General features: G+C 42.7%; 1 protein-coding gene across 1 annotated transcript in view; it reads right to left on the bottom strand.

Annotated features, from left to right (window-relative positions):
* The window catches only part of sfl (N-deacetylase and N-sulfotransferase sfl), an 89,734-nt gene that overhangs the window by 60,992 nt on the left and 9,118 nt on the right, over positions 1-19,624 (bottom strand). The window contains exons 3-8 of the mRNA XM_075697677.1: positions 15,690-16,315; positions 10,210-10,439; positions 2,339-2,542; positions 958-1,084; positions 753-868; positions 425-610 (exon numbers count right to left, since the gene is read on the bottom strand). Of these exons, the coding sequence (XP_075553792.1) occupies positions 425-610; positions 753-868; positions 958-1,084; positions 2,339-2,542; positions 10,210-10,439; positions 15,690-16,257 (1,431 nt within the window). The 5' untranslated portion in view covers positions 16,258-16,315. The remainder of the gene's footprint in view (positions 1-424; positions 611-752; positions 869-957; positions 1,085-2,338; positions 2,543-10,209; positions 10,440-15,689; positions 16,316-19,624) is intronic.

Raw genomic sequence — 19,624 nt, forward strand, 5'->3', positions numbered from 1 at the left:
TTCATTGCAGGCGAGGCAGTGGTATGCAGAAATGTACCTTGCGAACTTCCTGCTTTCCTTACTGTACTTAGCCAAGTCTGGCACACACCACTCAATATAATCCAGTCTAAAATGCATATACCAGTCAGAGCCATGAAAAGCTTAGTGCATAGAACAATTTCTTCATGACTAGGATTTACTGTACATCAGTGTATCAATATAAAAAATTCACGTTCAGTACGATTCTAAATACAATGTATCCAAAAGACTGGAAAACATAAGCTGCAAAATAATGCAACAACAAGAAGCATAAGCAGTCTCTGTCCTTATTTTCAAGATGCATAACCAGTCTTTGTTCTCATTTGAAATGGTGACAAACTGCAATGAATATGATGCATGCTACTTCATAACTAAGCTAGACAGCGGCCAGTGTCAGCCAACTCACCATTATGTTACGGTGGACAAACCCCCGGCGCAGCCTAGCTGGCCTAAGGTGTGGGTACTCCTCAGTGCTGGTTACACGTATGTTCCAGACCTTCTTCCAGGCATCGTATAAGGGCTCATGAACAGGGTACACACCGGAATGATGAGGTGCTACTGAATAGCCAGAGTCTGTCTGGATACGGTGCTTCTGTCAACAACATAGGGAAGCTGTCCTTTAGTCGACATTACTTCAAACTGCAGCATGCCTTTATGCAAGAATTGGGATCTATGCAAAAGCAATTACGTTTTCCATATAGAACCTTATCAATGGAAAATCACCATCCTTTTACCTTGGCAAACTCACGATTGAGCCTCATTTCAGTCTCTAGTAGTGTCACATTGTCATAAAGATGAGGCTGGCTATGGCTCCACATGTGACAAAACCACCAGAACTCGTGGGCATGAGCTAGGGTAAAAGCAAAACAGTCAACATTACAAATAAGTCTTGCTTGAAATAAAGGGACTCAATGTCAGTGAAGTGAACCTGCAACTCACAGAGCAGCATATCATCTCCTTTATTTTCCTCGTGTGATCCACGATGGTAAAATTTGCCAGAAAAGCCAAGATTGAAGCGGAAGCCATGAATTAATTTCCGGAACTGTTGCTGTGCATCCAGTAGTGCCTAAAAAATATTTAGACATGTTAAATACTGTGCATAGGCAAGCAAGTTGCAAAGAATTACAGAAGCAAGTACACAGACATGCCAACCTTGAATTGGTAAAAGTACTAAGATCGAAGCTAGAAAACTACTGTAATTTGGATGCTGAAATAGTAAACATGTGAAACATACCAAAATATGCTTTAACACTGGCAATGTTGCCCTTCATTCTTCTTTTTGAGCAAGAAAATGCACCAATTCCGTATATTAAAATGTGTCACGAACAGGTGATTTTAACTGCAGAATGGTCTATTAAGCAAAACAGAAATATGTCATAGTTTTTTTTCGCTGTTGACATTGCCATAGGACCAATTCTTGCATTTCTTTGTACTGAAATGCCACAAGATATTACGTCAACTAGGGTAGAAAACCTTAAAATCCCAGTGGTCCCCACTACAAAACATGTATACTTCTGTCCTTGCAGGACTTCATACTGCGTAAGAGATGTACAGATTAACAAAGAATAAACACAGAGTAAGAAGAAATAAACACTTTGAAATTACTTTTCCGATATCCTGTCACTGAAACTCAGCAACAACATACAAGGTGCACTTGGCAAGGACAATGGTGGCCACTCTAACCATGATCAGGGATACAAAGCTAAATTCTATGTTAAGCAACACAGAAACAAATGTGCTGAAGTTGGTAACCATGAGGTTAATTATTGGATGCAAGTGAAAAATGACAAATTGACTGGAATCATATAGTATCGCAATTATGAATAAGTGCTAAACATCTGGAATTATTAATAATATCATAAAACTTGGCAGGTACGCATGCCAGGATAATACAGAATTTTCTCTAAACAGGAGCACTGATGTCTTGGAAGATCTCTGGGAGATGCTGCTCTCTTGCAGTGTAATTGGGCTGATATTTGTGTTTCAGCCAGCAAGTACAGGGAGTCCCTGATGAAAGCAAAACAAGGAACATGCAGCTCATGGTCCATTACTATGTTTTGCTGGCACCAAAAGTCTAAATAGCCGTAAGACATGAAATACAGCGCTGTACCCTGTCAGCATATGACCAGCCAATGGTAGCAGCTTGCGTGCCTAATCTTTAGTGCATTTGCCAGTGCTTCTGTTAGCCTAAAAAAAACAAAAAATACTTCCAAATTGAAGCAATACCACATCATCAAGCAATAATACCAGCCTGGAGCCCTTTGATCGTAAAATATAATTGTCAACGAGGTAATGCTAAAAACAGAAAAGAGGAATTAACCTGCACATCATGGGTCATCATGCGACTGCCCCGCTCAGCCACAAAGATGTCATCGATGTCTATGAGAAGGTAGCGCTGCAGGGGCAGACTCAGCTTGCCATGTGAGAGAAAGGAAATTGAATCCAAGAATAGCAATTTGTGCAACCAGAAGCCAAAGCCATTTCCAAAAATAACCCTCTGGATGCCATCGAATCTCCCTATGTCCTGAAAAGCAAAGAGAAGAAAAAGAATGTAACCCACTTGATGAAACATATTTCAAGGCATTTGCTCCAAACTTGTTCCAATCAAAGTTAAAAACAATGAGAGCTATTTTTAAAATAGCCGCCAATACTAAATGTGAAAATTTGCAAGGGCATTAAATACACTTTTTAGAAGACAACATTATTTTGCACAATGCATGATCTGAATGCTGAAAAGCAAGGAAGATACTGCAACCAGTTTACTCCGTTCATTTACTGCACATTACGGGGATAATGACACCACAGAGATCACGGTCAATATGGATTCTGGTATACAGTCCTCATGTTAAAATAAATGCCTCACATTCTACATGTCACATATGTCAGGAAAATGTCACAGCAGTCGTGGCACAGCAATCTGATTGGGTACATTCCTTTTTGGAATAAAAAAGAAAGCAATGATCTGAACACATTAGGCAGAATACAAATGCAACTATTGAAGCAGTATCCTTTTTTGCCATCGCCAACAATATTTGCCACGAGATCGAGCTACAGGTGGCAGCACCGTCACCACACTAGTGTGGATAGGCAGTCAACGACACGCATTGAAATGTACATGCAGGCTGTGAACTATTTGGCCTGGTAATCGTGTAATGAAACATGCCAGCTGCCATGAACTGACCTTATATTGCCCTCCAATTGCATATTTACTTTAAAGAAGCGCAAACTGTCATTGAGCAGTGGACTGGCACTCAGCCACACATTCTATTTTGGCACTTTCTTATGGAGTTTTGTGTGTCTTGCCTATTCTGTTAATATTGTTTTGCAAGTTGAATATTGTTTAATTCTCTGCGAATCCTGTACTGCTTTCAAAAAGTCTGCATTACTATACAGTGAAGGTAAAGTAGCAAGTTAATGAGTACTCTACATCATCAATTGTATCCACACATCTCAGTTTTTTTCTTTTATTTCTTTTTTATTTATTCTCTCTGAAATGCAAACAGTTAATGACTCCAATTAAGTAAGCTAGGCCACTGTGAGTGACAGTAAATTAGTAGGATGATCAGGTTGCTTCAGACGAGGTTGTTTTTATAGTCCTTGCACGCTTACGTGCACAACAGTGATACGACAAAGATGTAATTATTTGAGGAGCTAATATGATTAGTTTCTTTATTTGCAGGTAAAAGTGGCCACTGTGCTAACAACGCCACAGTGAAGAGCAAAAGCAAATTGTAATAGCCGCCTTTCAACTCAGTGTTATGACATCCTGTGTTTACAGACTACCGTTTCATACATGATCCTCATATAATGCCCTATATTAGCTTTCATTTTGTAGCAGCAAACCACAGTACAAAAGCCTATGTTTTAGTTGTGAGGCAGAATGAATTCACCATAGCGGTATCAAAACCACATATTAACCCTTCATGGGTCAATGCAGTAAATACATGGTGCCGCAAACAAATTTCAAATCGCCAGTGCCATATATTTATGGCGCCGTCTGCACGTTTGAAAACTACACCAATTTTTCAATTCTTTATTGTGCAGCAAGTGCTGCCCCCTTGTGTGGATACAAGGAAATTTTTTTTTTGCTCCACATTTTATTGGTTTTCATTCCATGGCTTCCTCATGTTGGCATTTCAGCAACTGCTAGTGCATCCACGCGTGCGAGGGCACGTGGCAGTTAGTTTTGGCCCTATCCTGTGAGCTGTTTCCGTTCGTTGCATTGGTAAAATATGATGTCTATTTGGTTTCGAATCTCTCAAAGGGTCACCACTAGATGGCTGTTCGTCTGTTGCTCACTGGGCTGCGATTACATCTGTTCGCAGGTAGATGCTGGTACTGTATTTACTTGCATAATGATCGCACTTTTTTGTCAAAAAAATTTATGCAAATTCAGGGGTGCGATCATAACGCGGGTTAAATTTCCCGCAAAAAGAAAGATTTTCTTTTTCCTCTCGAATTTGCTGCAGGATGACAATGGGTCAACAAGCAGGCGGCTGCCGCTGTCAGTGCAGAACACCAAAACAAGAATGGCGGCCGGCGGAGCAAGCCCAACGCAATTATTTTTCGTCTCGTGAGTACATTGCGCGCATCGAAACAGTTTCTTCTGTATCAGTAATGAATAATATTGTTAATATCGGCAAGTTTGCAACAATAATGTAGCCAGGTCCACTTTAAGGGGACAGAAACAGAGATGGGCGCGCTTAGGCTGCCAGTGACAGAAAACTATGGCGGGCATGCTGCGGAAACTGCGGCATTTGTCTTCACTGCTATCCTAATACGGCTGGCTTCCACTAAGGGTAGGCAGATATCTTAGCTGCATTACAAGTGTCTGCATATGAATAGGGTACACTTCAAACGTATCAGTGTAAACGTGGCCACTATCGTTGCCGCTCACGATTTGTTGCGTGCCCATGAGTGCAGACGAGAAGAATCGAAAGGCGCCTTTTATGTTCTTGTTGTTGACCAAAACCATTATGAAGTCTACAAATAATAAAGCCGAGGCAAGTTTGGTTGTGGCTTTTTTTTTCATGGAAGTGCGGAAAGTGATGAAAGGAATGAAACGGGACATCTGCTTAAGAATGTTGGGTGCGTGCAGACTGCTTGGTACGTCTTCAAGAGTCGTTCGTGTAGCATTCGACAGATCGTAAGCGTGATCATCATTAGCTAGACTTGGCACACGACATATCGTTGCGACAAGTTCGGGGTGCGATCATTACACGGGAAAGAAAAAAATTCGAATTTTGATGACAAAATTCAGGGGTGCGATCATTACGCAAGTGCGATCATTATGCGAGTAAATACGGTATATACAAATGATGCTGCCATAGATGAACAATGCTGCCATGCCTGCGTTTCTTTTCTCGAGACTCGGGTCGTTAAAACTGGTTGCCAATCATTGGCGACAGAACGAAAGATCACTGAAAGTCTCCAACTCGTTAGATTTTTTCTGACGGGTGCACAACTATTGAGTTTTCTTGTATGCGCTCACATAGACGGTTCGATTACGCTATGGACGTGCATGCTGGTTGGTTGCTCTGCTGCAAGTGAGTCAAGTGGTGATTCCTCCGATGCGGACTACTAGTCTACTACCCAAGTGCCAAATCAGAATGTCTCCTTGCTATATCTATTTCAAAGTATATCTACTTTATTTTAGAGCGCAGCTCTTTGGCGTCCGTTCCTGGGTTTCGCGTCGTCGTCGTCGTCGGCCTCGTAACCAGCTCCGCCCCCCTTTCATCCCCCCAGCGCTAGCAGCGACCGACTGATACCGCTGGATGCCGCTGACGCCGCTAGAGAGTCAAGATAACGTGACTGCATAGAACACCGTCGCCGCCATGCAGAAAGAGGAGGAAAGGGTCCCCCCCCCCCCCCCCTGTTCTTGTGTGGCGGATAGGGTGCTCTTCAGTTGCCGACGCGCCGGTTATTCGTTGTCCCTGAAACCAACTCCGCAGCTGGGGTTGACTCACTATCGGCGTCAGCGGCATCAGTCAGTCGCTGCTATCTCTTCCCTCCTCCCTTTATCGTGTTGTCCGCTTGCTGCGCGCGCTTCTGCCCCCATCGTTTGCCACTGGGTGTACACGCCGCCCCCCTCCCCCCTCTTCCTGCGAGTCTCCGGTTGTCAAAGCGCCGGCTCGAACTTAATTCCTTTCTTCGCTCCTCCTCCAATGCAACCCCTGTGCGGTGGCAATCAGAGAGCCAGATCGGTGGCGGCGGATCTGTATATGTGCACCGCCCGAGCCGAAATTGCCGCTGCCGTTCGCCCTGTGCGGTGGCAATCAGAGAGCCAGATCGGTGGCGGCTTGACATAAAGACAAACAGCAATTTCCTAACACTTATGCGGGAGAACATCCCGTTCCTCTCGCTCGTAACGCGTCCCACGGCTGTGACAACCTCGCGAGGCACTTGTATACATCTCGTCTTTGAGAATCAAGCATTGGTGTACCAAGTCGAACATATATCAGTCTATTTCTCCGACCACAAAGCTTCCTTCATGACTGTCAAGAACTGTTAGTGGAGTCTTTGTTAAAGGAATACGTGTGAAAAATAAAAAAAAAATTCTGTGATAGCGCATACACGTGTTGCTCGATTTCTTTGCCTCAATCTATCGAAAAGGTGAAACAGCTTATTTGCTGCGCTCAAACTTCGCATTAGGAAGTAACGTAATCGTTGGTAATTTTTTATTATAAGTATTTATGGAAACTCATCTGTATTCATGAATAAACAATGCATGTTTACCTATGGAAAAATTTTTCTGTCACTTTATGGTGACTAAAAAAAATTGCGGTAAATTTTTTTTCTAAGTAGGTCCACTGTATGAACATTTTAAATCTGCAACAAAAAAATTCAACCCTGGGGGTTCGCATTTGGCTAAAAAAAAATGACTCTCAAAGGGTTAACTGAACACCTCTGGTTGTGTAACACTGAGCAAGGGTCATGCAATTATTGAAACTGTTATAATATACATGATTCATGATTATATGTTTATATGCACTACGTACGTCCACGTCCTGTCCTTTACGCTTGTCAGTATAACACTAAGCGCAATATAATCATGCCCGTCCACCAACCAGCCCCGTTCATTGCTTTACTAAATGTTATAATACAGTTATCGTATAATAAAGTGTATGACACAATACGATATGAGTGCATGCTTACGATTCTTTTTTCTACTGCTGAGTGATGTCACGCCACCCCATTCATGTTTCGTGGTGTCAGAGATTGTGGCAGCATCAACACATTATGACAAGTCACTAAAGTGCGACATTCTCGTCTCGCTGCTACCACTTCATTTAATTAAAAAGAAATAAAATGCTTTTCTTTTTTTCATGTACTCGAAACACAAAGTGATAATAAAATTGATATGATTGTGGCAAGCAGAGGCTGCGACAATCACACATCACGTTCTCGACACAGGCAGTCAGTCACTGATCTTACTACAGCGCAAAGAAAGACGGCAGTGCAAGGCTAAATGATTTTGTACATTGTCAAAAAGTGCAGAGCAGCAGTTGCAACTATGCTACAACCACAGAAGAAGCTGTCTAAAGATATTCACGCCGCACATGCACATGTAAACACTGAGTGCCCAGTAGATGATGTGCGGTGCAACCCATACTATCCATGGTTCAGCCAGTGCCTGCCAGGCAGCAACTCTGCTCAATCTCACAGCCAATAGTGGTTAAGATGCATTTCCATAGATAACCTTTCAGCTTTAACCCCTCTTCACTTTTTACTGGGCTCGTATCATGTTACACATTAGAACATCTGCTTCTTGATACACATCAGTGCCAGCCAGTTTTCGCATTCAAATCCTTGTTTGGAATGACAAGGGTATAGTGAATGCATGACATTCAAGAATGGAATATGGAAACAGGTGAACTAGGTGTACCCATGAGCAAAGCAGCTCCTGTGACGGACTAGACAGAAAAGAAGGTGTGAATCATTAGTAAACTCTTGATGAGGGCTAGTTGGTTCATATTTAGAACTGAGGTTGAACAGCGTGAATAAAACAAGGACACAAAGAAACAAATACCACAGACAAGCGCTGGCTGCCAACTGGAAATTTATTTGAAATTCGCCAGCCATTTTATACCTTTTCCAGCATAGGTATGCGTAAACTAGTCGCTTCTACATCTAACAAATTAGCAACATCATAATCTTTCATGCAAAAAAGCAATTTATTTTTCTGACAACGCAAGAGAGGGAGCACTTACACATTTATCTCCTTCCTTTGATATGTGATATGCCTCCAATATTTTTCTTTCCCTCTTACCTTTTCCTTTCCCTATGAATTTTGTTTTTTTCAAATATGGGAGTGCAAGGAAACTTGTTACAATGTCCTGCTAAATGACTCCCATAGCCATTCTTTATGTTACTGCTATGCTGACGAGTTCTGTCAATGAAGCACTGTCCCGTTTGTCCTTATATAAGTTTTTCCACACAGCTCAATGGTATGCGATAAATAATGTTGTGCCTGCAGTCAGTGAAACGAGATTTATGATTGGTGGTGCACAGGGGCCTTTTGAGCGTTTTCATACGATCGCGTCAAGGAAAGCTTGCATGGGCACCGAAAAGTAAATTAACATTATGTCTATTGGAAAGTTTCTTTTAGATTGCGTGACAACTTGTGCAAGTACGGCACCACGTACATGCGCTGGTATCTTGCCTTTATTCTTTTCCTTTGTGTGCTGGTTCCAATCTTATTATTCTTTCTTTCTGCAAGATGGCTAGAGCAAAGCGTGAATGAAGCGAAGTTTTTTAAATCAGATACTAGCACGATTACAGAATGCAGGTTTTTCTCATTCTATCATCACTTCAGTATGCGAAGCCATCTTGCAGAAAGAAAAAGGATTGGAACCAGCACACAAAGAAACAAGCAAAAAGAAAGGACCAGTGCATGTGGTCACACAATCTAAAGAAAGTTTCCAATAGACATAACATTGATTTACTTTTTGGTGCCCCGTGCAAGCTTTCCTCGACATGCAATTGTATGAAAACACCCGAAAGGCCCCTACCCACCCAATCATAAATCTCATTTCACTGACTGCAGGCGCAACATTATCTATCAGATACCGCTGAGCTGTGGAAAAACTTATACAGGACAAATGGGACAGCGTTTCAATGACAGAGCTCATCAGCACAGCAGTAACATAAAGAATGGCTATGGGAGTCATTTAGCAGGACATTGTAACAAGTGTCCCTGCACTCCCATATATGAAAAAACAAAATTCATAGGGAAAGGAAAACGTAAGAAAGGGAAATAATAGAGGCATATCACATTAGAAAGGAAGGAGACAAATGTGTAAGAGCTCCCTTCCTTGCTTTGTCAGAAAAAGAAATGGCTTTCTTGCATGCAAGATAATGATGTTGCTGATTTTGCAGATGTATATGCGACTGGTGTATGCATGCCTATGCTGGAAAAGATATAAAATGGCTGGAGAATTTAAAATAAACTTCCAGTTGGCAGTCGGTACTTATCTGTGGTATTTGTTTATTGATGTCCTTTTCGCACTGTTCAAACCTCAGTTCTAAATGTGAATCGTATTTTAAATGTAGATCACAATTACCCAGAAACATCAGTCATTACTGATGGCACTGTAAAATTCTGACTTCGCTGAACAAAAGACCAAGAACAGCTGAACAAAGTGTCTCAATTGCAAGCAGAAAAGAAGCAAAAACAGGCCTTTGGTTAGCACAGTAAAACTATTTCATTAGTAGCAAGAGTGTGAGGATATACAGTTGCATTTAATATGAACTGCAACATGCTTCCCGTGGTCAAAACGGCTCCAAAACTGTACGGCGGTGCTGGGAAATACTGTTCCAATTACTAGTATCTATTAAACCAATTTTTCGTATGTCCGACCTGCCTAGCAGTCTTGGAGCCCCTTTTACCAAGGGCACCATGTGGACGCTCATATTGAACGTGACTGTACATATTTTCTGCAACCATAAGAGGTAGGATAATTGAGACTGTGCTGCATAGTAACGAAGAGAATTGCACATAATGTACTAGGATATTATTTTTGTCCGTTAGTAAAGGCATTTCTTCAGAGGTATTAACTACAAAAAACAAACAAAAGATCTTTCTCATAAATTATGAACAAGTATGACCAAATTAACTGCCTTTGTACAGCTAGTAATTACCATGTCATCAAGGCACTGTTCATAGGACAAAAATACCAGAAAAACAATTACCTGTACAACAGTAGTGTGCGGCCCATTGCCATCAGCAATATCATCATGCTGTGACCTGGCCTGTGCCAAGGGGACAAAAGTAGAATGGTTGGGCTGAAACACTGTCCAATCTTCACCAGGTAAGTTGCCAGAAAATGTTTCTCCAGCCCGAGCAATCCTCAAAATTGATGACAAAGGGTTCAGCTGGTAGTCCTTCAGGGCCATGTTTGTGTGCATGTACAAAGGAAGACCTGTTCAAAAGACAGGAGGAGGATGACACCAATTACATGCAACAACTATGTGATACGAAGCATATTAAGTATTCTCTTCGCTACCAAATCTGCAAGTAAAGCTCAAGAGATAATTGAAAAGGATAAATGTGGTATGTATTACAAAGGCTACCTCGCCAGCATCCCACCTGCTGACTTGAATAAGTGCCATCTTGCAGCTAGGATATAGCTATGCAAACTAGAATGTGGAGCATGAAGGGAGTCCCTGTGCAGCTGTCACTGAGAGCCAGCACTCATGGCACTCAGAACTTCACGCATTACAATGAGAATGAGAAACAGAGAATACCAAGGTAAAGATGCTTGGGGAAAGGAAGCTCAAAATTTATACTACAAGGGCACAGTCAATGCATGTCAACATTCACACACCACTGCAGAATACTAGGGCATACGTATGACAAATATGCTACACATCCATGCGCTGAGGAACAAAGGAAAGTGGACACATTATGCTAGGCAAGGTCCCCAAGCTCAGAAGCAAAACACTGTTTTATGAAAAGCTATATCAAAGAAGCATGCACCTAGTAGCCTAAAAATTAAATTCTGAGGTTTCACATGACAAAACCAAGATATGATTATGAGGCATGCCATAGTGGGGGACTCAGGATTAATTTTAATGTGCACCCAGTGCACTGTACATGGGTGTTTTTGCATTTCGCCCCCATCGAAAAGCGGCCTCCACAGCTGGAATTTGATCCCGCACCCTCAGGCTTAGCCACACTATGTCATAGACACTACGCCACCACGGCAGGTCTGCCTAGTAGCCTTTGGCATCTTCTGTACATTATTCATCCCATCAAATACCTCCAATCAAACAGATTCGAACATTAACTGCTAGTTACTAATGCACAGACCTATCATTTCCTTGTCTGCCTAAGTGAGACAAGCGACGAGCCTATCATTTACATTACAGCCCCGCAACAAACATGCACTTTTTAAATAAAGAAACAAATAATTTACATAAAGCATGCTTTGGGATCTGCAAAGTTATGAAAGTATGTTGACAAAAATGTACAATATTATCAATATAATGCACAAACTAACAGGATAGCACGGTGAAGGAAGTATAAATGTTAGTATTATGCACAGTTCTTTCCAAGAGGTCTAGCCAGTTCCAACATGACCAGAGTGAGTGCATGTTAGGCTTTGTGGCAGCACTTAAGTTGGCAGCACAGGCCTGGCTTGATATTCTAGTAACAATAAAGATGTCAAGCGACTCTACACTAAATAAGCAAACAAGTTCAGGCAACAGCAGTACCACCGCAAAGCCTAAATAAATTCTGGTCACTGCAGCAAAGAAATACGCTTTTATGCAATAGACAGCACATTTATGTGACATTTGAGTACGACAGGCCTGACTTCACAACACAATTTTTGCTACCACAAATGAGAGTGTAATAGACTATCAAAAAAAAGTGGAAGGCGGGGTTTGGCAACACCTTGGCCTGAACTGAAAATTAACACAGAGGAAGAATTTTTGAGCAAACACAGGTCGCATGAAAAGGTCATATTGGGGATAAGATGGGCACTCAGAAAACACCAGGAATTAAATAATTATATTATTGATGTAGCTACAAGTTGCCAGATATATTGCGTGTCTCATTACTCAATAAAGCTTCGACTGGGGCTAGCTGGTATGGCATCTTTCTGCTTGCTGCACTATACTGTTATACGAAGGACAATAAAGAGGCAGACATACATGTGTGCACATGTGTGTCTGTCTTTTTTTTGTCCTTCGTATAACAGTACAGTGCCGCAAGAAGAAAGTTCTCATTACTCAACAAACCCTGCCAGTGATTGTTTTTGCCTGACACAGCAGATCAAGAGTGCATGCTCCTGATAAAGTGCTTATTGTGCTACATAAAAGTGTTTTTCCGAGTGTGAAAGAAGCCCGCAAATGCGCGCAAAATTGCTGCGCAACTGGCTGCTCAAGGCCTTTTGCATGTATTCGTGGGCTACTTTCACACTCAGAGAAACACTTTTATGTAGCACATAATGAGCAACAGAAAGCTGTATAGGGAGTTCTTCATGTTGTTCTACAATTTCCACATTGATACTTTTCATCTAATTATAATATTTGAGAAGTTGATTAATTAATTAAGGCAAATTATCTAATTAAGCATAACGAAAAAAACATAATTTGAGAATCTCCAAGCAACGGCAAACAACATTACCTTGGTTCTATCCAGCTACATGGCATTCACATAATTTTAAACTCTGGCTAAAGTTAGCTGGGACACCCTGTATGCATGCTCTCCCTACTCCTTCAACAACTTATAAAAACTACATAATTTTAAACACAGAAGTGGCTTTAACAAAAGGAGGACAACACTGTGATTCCAAACCATGTTCAAAGAATCAAAGATTTGAAAACCTTTGTCCAAGCAACAGTACAGACCGACTTGGAGTATTAGTGCTGTGTTTTGATGCTGTAATAGTCCCATTACATCACTTTATTACCTTAATACGGAGGTCTAAGATGCTTGAAGGGCCCCTCACCAAGCCGCATAGCAAATTTCGGTTATACGCTGGAAGTTGTTACATGCCCTCTAGGGAGACCAGTGCCGCGAACACGGGATTTCAGGAGGCGAGGGCCAATGCCAAGAGTGACACTCTCTCCACTTGCCCCGTCAGCCTCCGCAAGCAAAATTCCTTCGCTATGTTCTCCCATATCAGAGCTCGAGGATCGTGCGACGTGTACGTCACGGGCTCCGCCTTCATTTTCTTTTCCTCACTTCTTTGCTGCACGGCGCACTTCTGACGTCGTCGCACGTGATCTGTTGTGTTCGTCTCGTTTCGCAGAGCACACGATTTTGCATGCTGCGCCCGAGAACATCTGACTAATGATATAAGTCAGTGTTATGCAAATACTGAGGCAGACACAAGCGGTTCATAGAGCATGATCGTGCGCTGGAACACAGTAGAAAATGACATACTTTCGTCATTTGCGCGAGCGACTGCACGGCGTTGGATCAAGCAGACAATACGGAAGTACATCTCTCTTGCTGCGGTGCGAAGCAAAACAAGAACATGCAGACATTAGGTTTGTGTTTTTATTATTTCTCTAAGCTTTAATTTGTCTATTGAAGCAACAAATTACACAAATAACAGACGTTGCCTTGAATAATTCTCGAAGTCACACGTCACTACACGCGACGTCACAGCAGTGCGATGTACGTAGGGCGCACTTGTGCGATATATATAGACACCGGCTGGGAGTGCGGCGCCCCCGAGGAAAAGGGCAAACGGCATTCGGTTTGAAATTTCAGCTCTTCCTGCGGCGCGTAGCAATGCAATATTTAGCAGGCATGAGCGTTAGTGCACATTGTATGCACGGCGCTTGTCAGCTCAAAATGGCCAGAACTGGTGAGGGGCCCATAAGCCTCTTGAAAGGGCCCTGAACCAATCTTTATTTAAGTCGAGACATGCATTGAAAGTTAAAATCGGCTATTTCAGAAATACTTTGCCATGAAAAGTACTTCAATGTGTTCAGCAAAAGCGGAGTTATTGGAAATCAAACAGCCTGTTCGTGGTGCTTCCGCTCCTTCTTCAAGGATTTGTACTATGAAGGCTACGGCATAGCGGGGCACGCCCACAATACTCCGCCTATTGAATGTCACCGTGGCACAGTTCAAATTTGATTTTAGATGTACACATAGACGCCACTACTTTGGATTTTCGTGCCTACAACGTGCCAAACACTGTTTTCCTCAGTGAACCACAGTGCGCGCAGCCAGCGGACTCGTCGTGGCCCCCAACAGCGGCTGTGACATCTACAATACGTAGCAGACTGCAGCTACATGTCACTGTAGTGCGTATGCGCAACGTTTTCTTTGTGCATGAAAGCACTTGAGTGGGCTTGAGTGCATGCTCACGTACTCCAGTCTGGCCGTTCTATGCAGTGCAGACTGCCTTTGTTCTGCACCAGCTTGATCGTCAAATAGTAGCCACATACAACTTGTGCATTTTGAAGCACTATCAATAGCTCAATACGAAGCAAAATCTGTCAAGGCATCTAACCAAGAGCGGCCACGAGTGAGCACGTGCTTGCAAGCACGTGCCTGGTATGACCTTAAGTTTCGCAATGTTCGAGGCTAGTTGAGTGTTTCAAAACATGTAGAAATTTGCGAGACCTGATGGCTACGACACCGATAAGCAGGGTGGCCAAAATTTAATTTCTACGCAGGCAGCCACAGCCTAGCGTGAGCAGACGGTAGTTCGCTTGTTCCGGAAGTACGTAATTATATTATCGAAATCAGATTACTGCTTAACTGAGTCTGTTTATTAAATTGCATCAATAAATATACACAGTAGCAATAGGAAGAAGTGCACTGCTCCAAACACCCTTCTTGATTAAATGAACTGACAACCAATTTTCATGGCACCCATTTTTTTTTAGTGCAATGAAAAGCTTACCGGTCAAAGTGTCTAATCAAGAACTGCTAATGCGGAAGACACCATGAAACATTTATCAGAATTTTTCAATCTGCAGTGAGGATGTAGTCGTTCACTGGAAGCATGCTGAAAATGGTGTAGGTGTGTGCAACAGTGATTATACGCTGGCACTGGTGGGAGGCAGATGACAAGTGTGGCCATAGCTATTACAAAGTATGATTTTGTTGATCACGTCGATGTTCCTGCGATTCATGTTTTCTGAATTGTTAAATTTGGCTGAGATGTTCACAGCACCGTATGCTACCCGCAGGCTGTGTTTTTTTTACCAAGCCCGAGGGGTGGTTCAGGACCCCTTTAAGAAAAAATAAAGGCAATAAGCATGGTCTAGCTAGCAGAATAAAAACATGCACATGCATGTGCACATTACAGTAAGTATATATGACTGCCTTCATCATGACATGGCCCTGAAAATTTTCAAAAAGATATGGATAACCAAGAAATTAGTCGTATCAGCAATGATGAAGACAGTTTAAAACCCATTTTCCCAGTGGCTGTCGAAGTGATATAAGCTTGCAAAGCATACAATTAACAATAGAGCGAACCATTCCAGAAAACAGCACTACATGCCAAATTAAATTCAATACAGGAGAAACATTTAAGAATGTTAACTCGAGGGAGGCAAAACACAATTGCAATAGCAAAATTTTAAGGCAGATACACCAATCCACGACTATGCCAAATTATGGGTGAACACATCCACTTCATTAAGAGGAACTAAAATTGCACCTGTATTCAAAATCTACAGTTTTTTTCACTTACCCGAGAGCTGTGCACCTGTATAGGTGTCCTCGCGTGGTCGAATGAAGCCAATAATGCCGACGCTGTACTCCCGGCAGTACTTGTCAATGAGCTCCCTATTCCACTTGTGCATGGCGAGGTATTTTTCAAAGTTCTCAAAGACAATCACGGCAAACTTGCCCTTGTCCAGGTTTGTGAGCACCGGCAGCGTCTTGCCCGTTGTCTCCACCTTGAAGCGGAAGCGGCTTCCCTCAAGGATTTCACAGATCTGCTTGCCCAGCTTGGAGAATTGTGTTTCCACAAACACCAGTACGCGAGGGTCAAGGCGGAGCTGCGCACTGGAGGCATGTACATTGGCAGCACTCTGCTCGCGAGGTCCACTGCCATCAAGCTGCGAGCGGCATTGGAAGGTGGGGCGTGGTGGCATGGGTGACCGCAGGAGACCCCGGAACGAGTTGTGGTTGATGACATAGACAGACAGGAGTAGAGAGCAGAGGCCCAGGGCCAGTGCCCCGAGCATGCAGCGCCGGATGCTGAGTTGGCTGGCATGGCACCAGGGAGACACGGCACTCAGGCTTTCCAGAAGCATGGCTCAGCCGCCAGGAGCCATGCTCCAGGTGGCACCCGCCAGCTGTGCCTTTCACATCCTGTTCCAAAAGGTGCACGCCCCATTATGACTCTCACAGATGCCCACAACAGGGACCCATCATGCACAGGCCAACGCAAACAAGTCCAAACAACCCCACCATTCCCATTTAAAGTAGACGCTTGAAAAAGACAACATTCATCTAGGCTGGACAGAAACAGTGACAAAGGTGATGCATCGCCGTAGCTCTTGCACTACTTTAACAGTTTTACACGAGATCGCTTGGCATTGAAGGCTGCTTCAAGACAGAGCCTATTCTTTACTTCAATGTTAAAACAGGCCACTTTATACATGCACGCCAGGAGTATCCAATAGTGCTTGTTGTCATGCTGTCTAGTCTTCAATAAAGGCCAATTTTGTGGCAAAGCTCCCCTTTAGAATAAACTACAAGCAAACGTACAGCCTACAAGGGAATGCAGATGAGCTAAAAAAGCTGTATGAGCAGTGATTTATGTATAATGGTGGCACATCTAAATGGAGGTTGCTGGGTGAACAAGATGGAGTGTAAACAATGATTACGACTTGCATCAAATGATTGAGAACTACAACCAGCAAAGTCTGAGGATTGATGATTAATATGCAGAAAACTAAAGCAATGTTTGTGATGATGTTGATTGTGTCGCCGCAGGAAGAAGGATCGCATGGCCACAAGAAAGCTGCGTGCTGTGCAAGAAAGTGACCCTCAAGAACTGTAACAGCAGCTAACAGACTGGCGGTTACAGAGCTCACAGCCATTGACTACCGGGTGTCCTGCTTGCTGTGTGGACCTGATGGCCAATGTATCAGCGGACTAATACAGCTCATAGCCTGTGGACCTGGTGGCCAGCTGTTATAGCAGCCTGGTATACTGCTGCCTGCCTTGCAGACCAGGTGCTTTGCTGTGATAGTGACCTGGGGTCCAGACTGCTGTTCGGAATGGATGGTCTGATGTGCTACTGAACTGCTACTCATGAAGCCAAGGCAACTGGCTAATCGCTTGCCAGCTGACAGCTGCAACCTAGCATTTTGCCAGCCTGCTGTCTGCCTGCCCTACTGCCTTGCCTTGGTTAAGTATGAAGGTGCTCAACCGGTGCATGCACATGGTCAAAAGAGCGGACATCAATGTTCAAGCTATTTCAAGAAGGGGTCTGCAGACCTCTGGACAAATAGCAGCTCGTCCACAATGACAATCGTAGTGACAATCCTTCGGGCGAGTAGGACAGTTACAGGTGCTTAAGTGCACCTGGATGTTTTGAATTCGGAACCATAGTTCCTTATGTGTTGGCGTAATTCTTTGTAATGTGCCATCTTAAAGTGTAACAGAATATAGAGACTGTTGTGTGTACAAGCCCTTGACTGCTGTGTCGTTCATTAAAGTGATCCTGGGCCCAACATTCCATCACAATGTTCAAGAGCCTGGCAAGGAAGCTACAGTTCATGACTGCCAATCGGCCTTTTGAATCTATGAAGGAAGTCTTCAGATGCATGAAAATGGGTACAGCACACATGACAGGCATTTTCAAGTTATGATGAGCAGCTCACCGGTATCCAAAAGAAGGTCAGACAATCAGCGAAATGTGTAAACACTAACCTATGGTGCTGAAACATTGCGGAAAACAAATCAACTTGAAAGAAAAAAAAAAGACCTTAGGAGCACACAACGGGTGATGAAACTGAAAATGACATGCTAAGATAAAAAGACAGGAAGGCAGCATCATAGATTAGAAAGCAAACATAAGTAGGTAGTATTCAAGAGGAAGTGGAGTTGGGTAGGCTGCGCGATGCATAGAACAGATAACCAGTGCACTACTACAATAACAGGATAGGTGCCAAGGGAGCAAAATAAGGACAAAGGGAGCAGAGGATCAGGTAGTCTGATTAATCACTCAATGGTATTGCTGAGACAGAAGTTCTGTGAAAACCAACACGAGAATGGAAACAAGCTGCTCCCCTCAAGCTAGCCAGAGAAGGGAAAGGAGAAGCAACAACTTCATTTTGGCGAGTTCTCCAGGAAACTTCTCCAGGAAAGGAGAAGTTCGTAGGTAATGTGTAAGCTAGACAATAATGGGCACAAGGCTGCGAGTAGTAGGCTGTGTGACAATACTTAGTGTAGAGACGGTGCCGCTTTCCAACAAAAGCTCCCTGTAGTTACGTGGGCAACAAAAATGGTAGGCGACCCTAATCTTTGACTTAGGTGTCTCTTAGTGGCACTCGCACCTCGGCATTGGTGTTCTTTACATTAACTTTAGGCGAACGCAATGCACAAACTGACCTCGGAGGCAACTGTTTTCCATTAATTAGCCAGTTAAATATCATGCCACCTCCTTGTGTGTGTCGTCATTAATGACATCATTACTTCCGCTTTCTACTTCTGGGTTTCCAGGAATTTCACCAAAGTTGTGCTCATGTGGAAGGTCTCTAAAGTCTACAATTCTGTGCTTTGGTGTGCGGTAATCAGTGATTTCTAATTAATTCTAATTATTCCAGACACTTCAGTAACTCAACCTGTAACTAAACTTATGCTCTGATATCATATCTATAATGAAACCTATGAATCTTGTACCGTATTATTATACATATATTTTTTCCTATTTATTTTGAATTTTCTCTCCAGTCGTCTATAATGAAACCTATGAATCTTGTACCGTATTATTATACATATATTTTTTCCTATTTATTTTGAATTTTCTCTCCGGTCGTCTCAGGAGGTGAACCGGAAGTGCTGCGCAAGAAACAAGAGTCACTCGATGCTTGTGCCCCTAAAGAAGTCAGGTGCAAATGACCCACTGCTAGTAGCAAAGAAAGGAAGGACAGAGTATACTTGGCAGCAGCTAAGGTACACAAGTTTGTGTTATGCCCCATGACATGGAAGCCTACTTATGATGTTTAACCACTCTGTGTTGACTCATGTAATCCTCTTGCAACTTTCTGCATCAAATCAAAAATATAATTCCTCATTTAAGGAATAAATTTATACTTGCTTCTATCATTAAGACAATCTTTGGTAAGTAAAAGTTTTTTTTAATGTGACCATATAGATAGCAACTCCTGGCAAACCTCGACTGGCCATAGCACAAATAACTAGTAGCAGATGCTAAATAATAGAAATGCTTTGTATTTTTACGAATTCGCATGAAAGCAGTACACATAATGTCATGAGTGTGTCTGAATTCCTCAATGTTTCATGCCTGGCTCAGAGCTTTCCTCTCATATACTTTACCTCTTTTTAGCCAATTGCCCTAACAATATGGCATTTGTTTTTTTCAGCAGCCTTTGACAAGTGCACAAAAAGCAACATGCCGCATATGACATCATACTGGGTCAGCTAAGT

This window comes from Dermacentor variabilis, chromosome 1 (assembly GCF_050947875.1).
Source record: "Dermacentor variabilis isolate Ectoservices chromosome 1, ASM5094787v1, whole genome shotgun sequence".
NCBI classification, from domain to species: Eukaryota; Metazoa; Arthropoda; class Arachnida; order Ixodida; family Ixodidae; genus Dermacentor; species Dermacentor variabilis.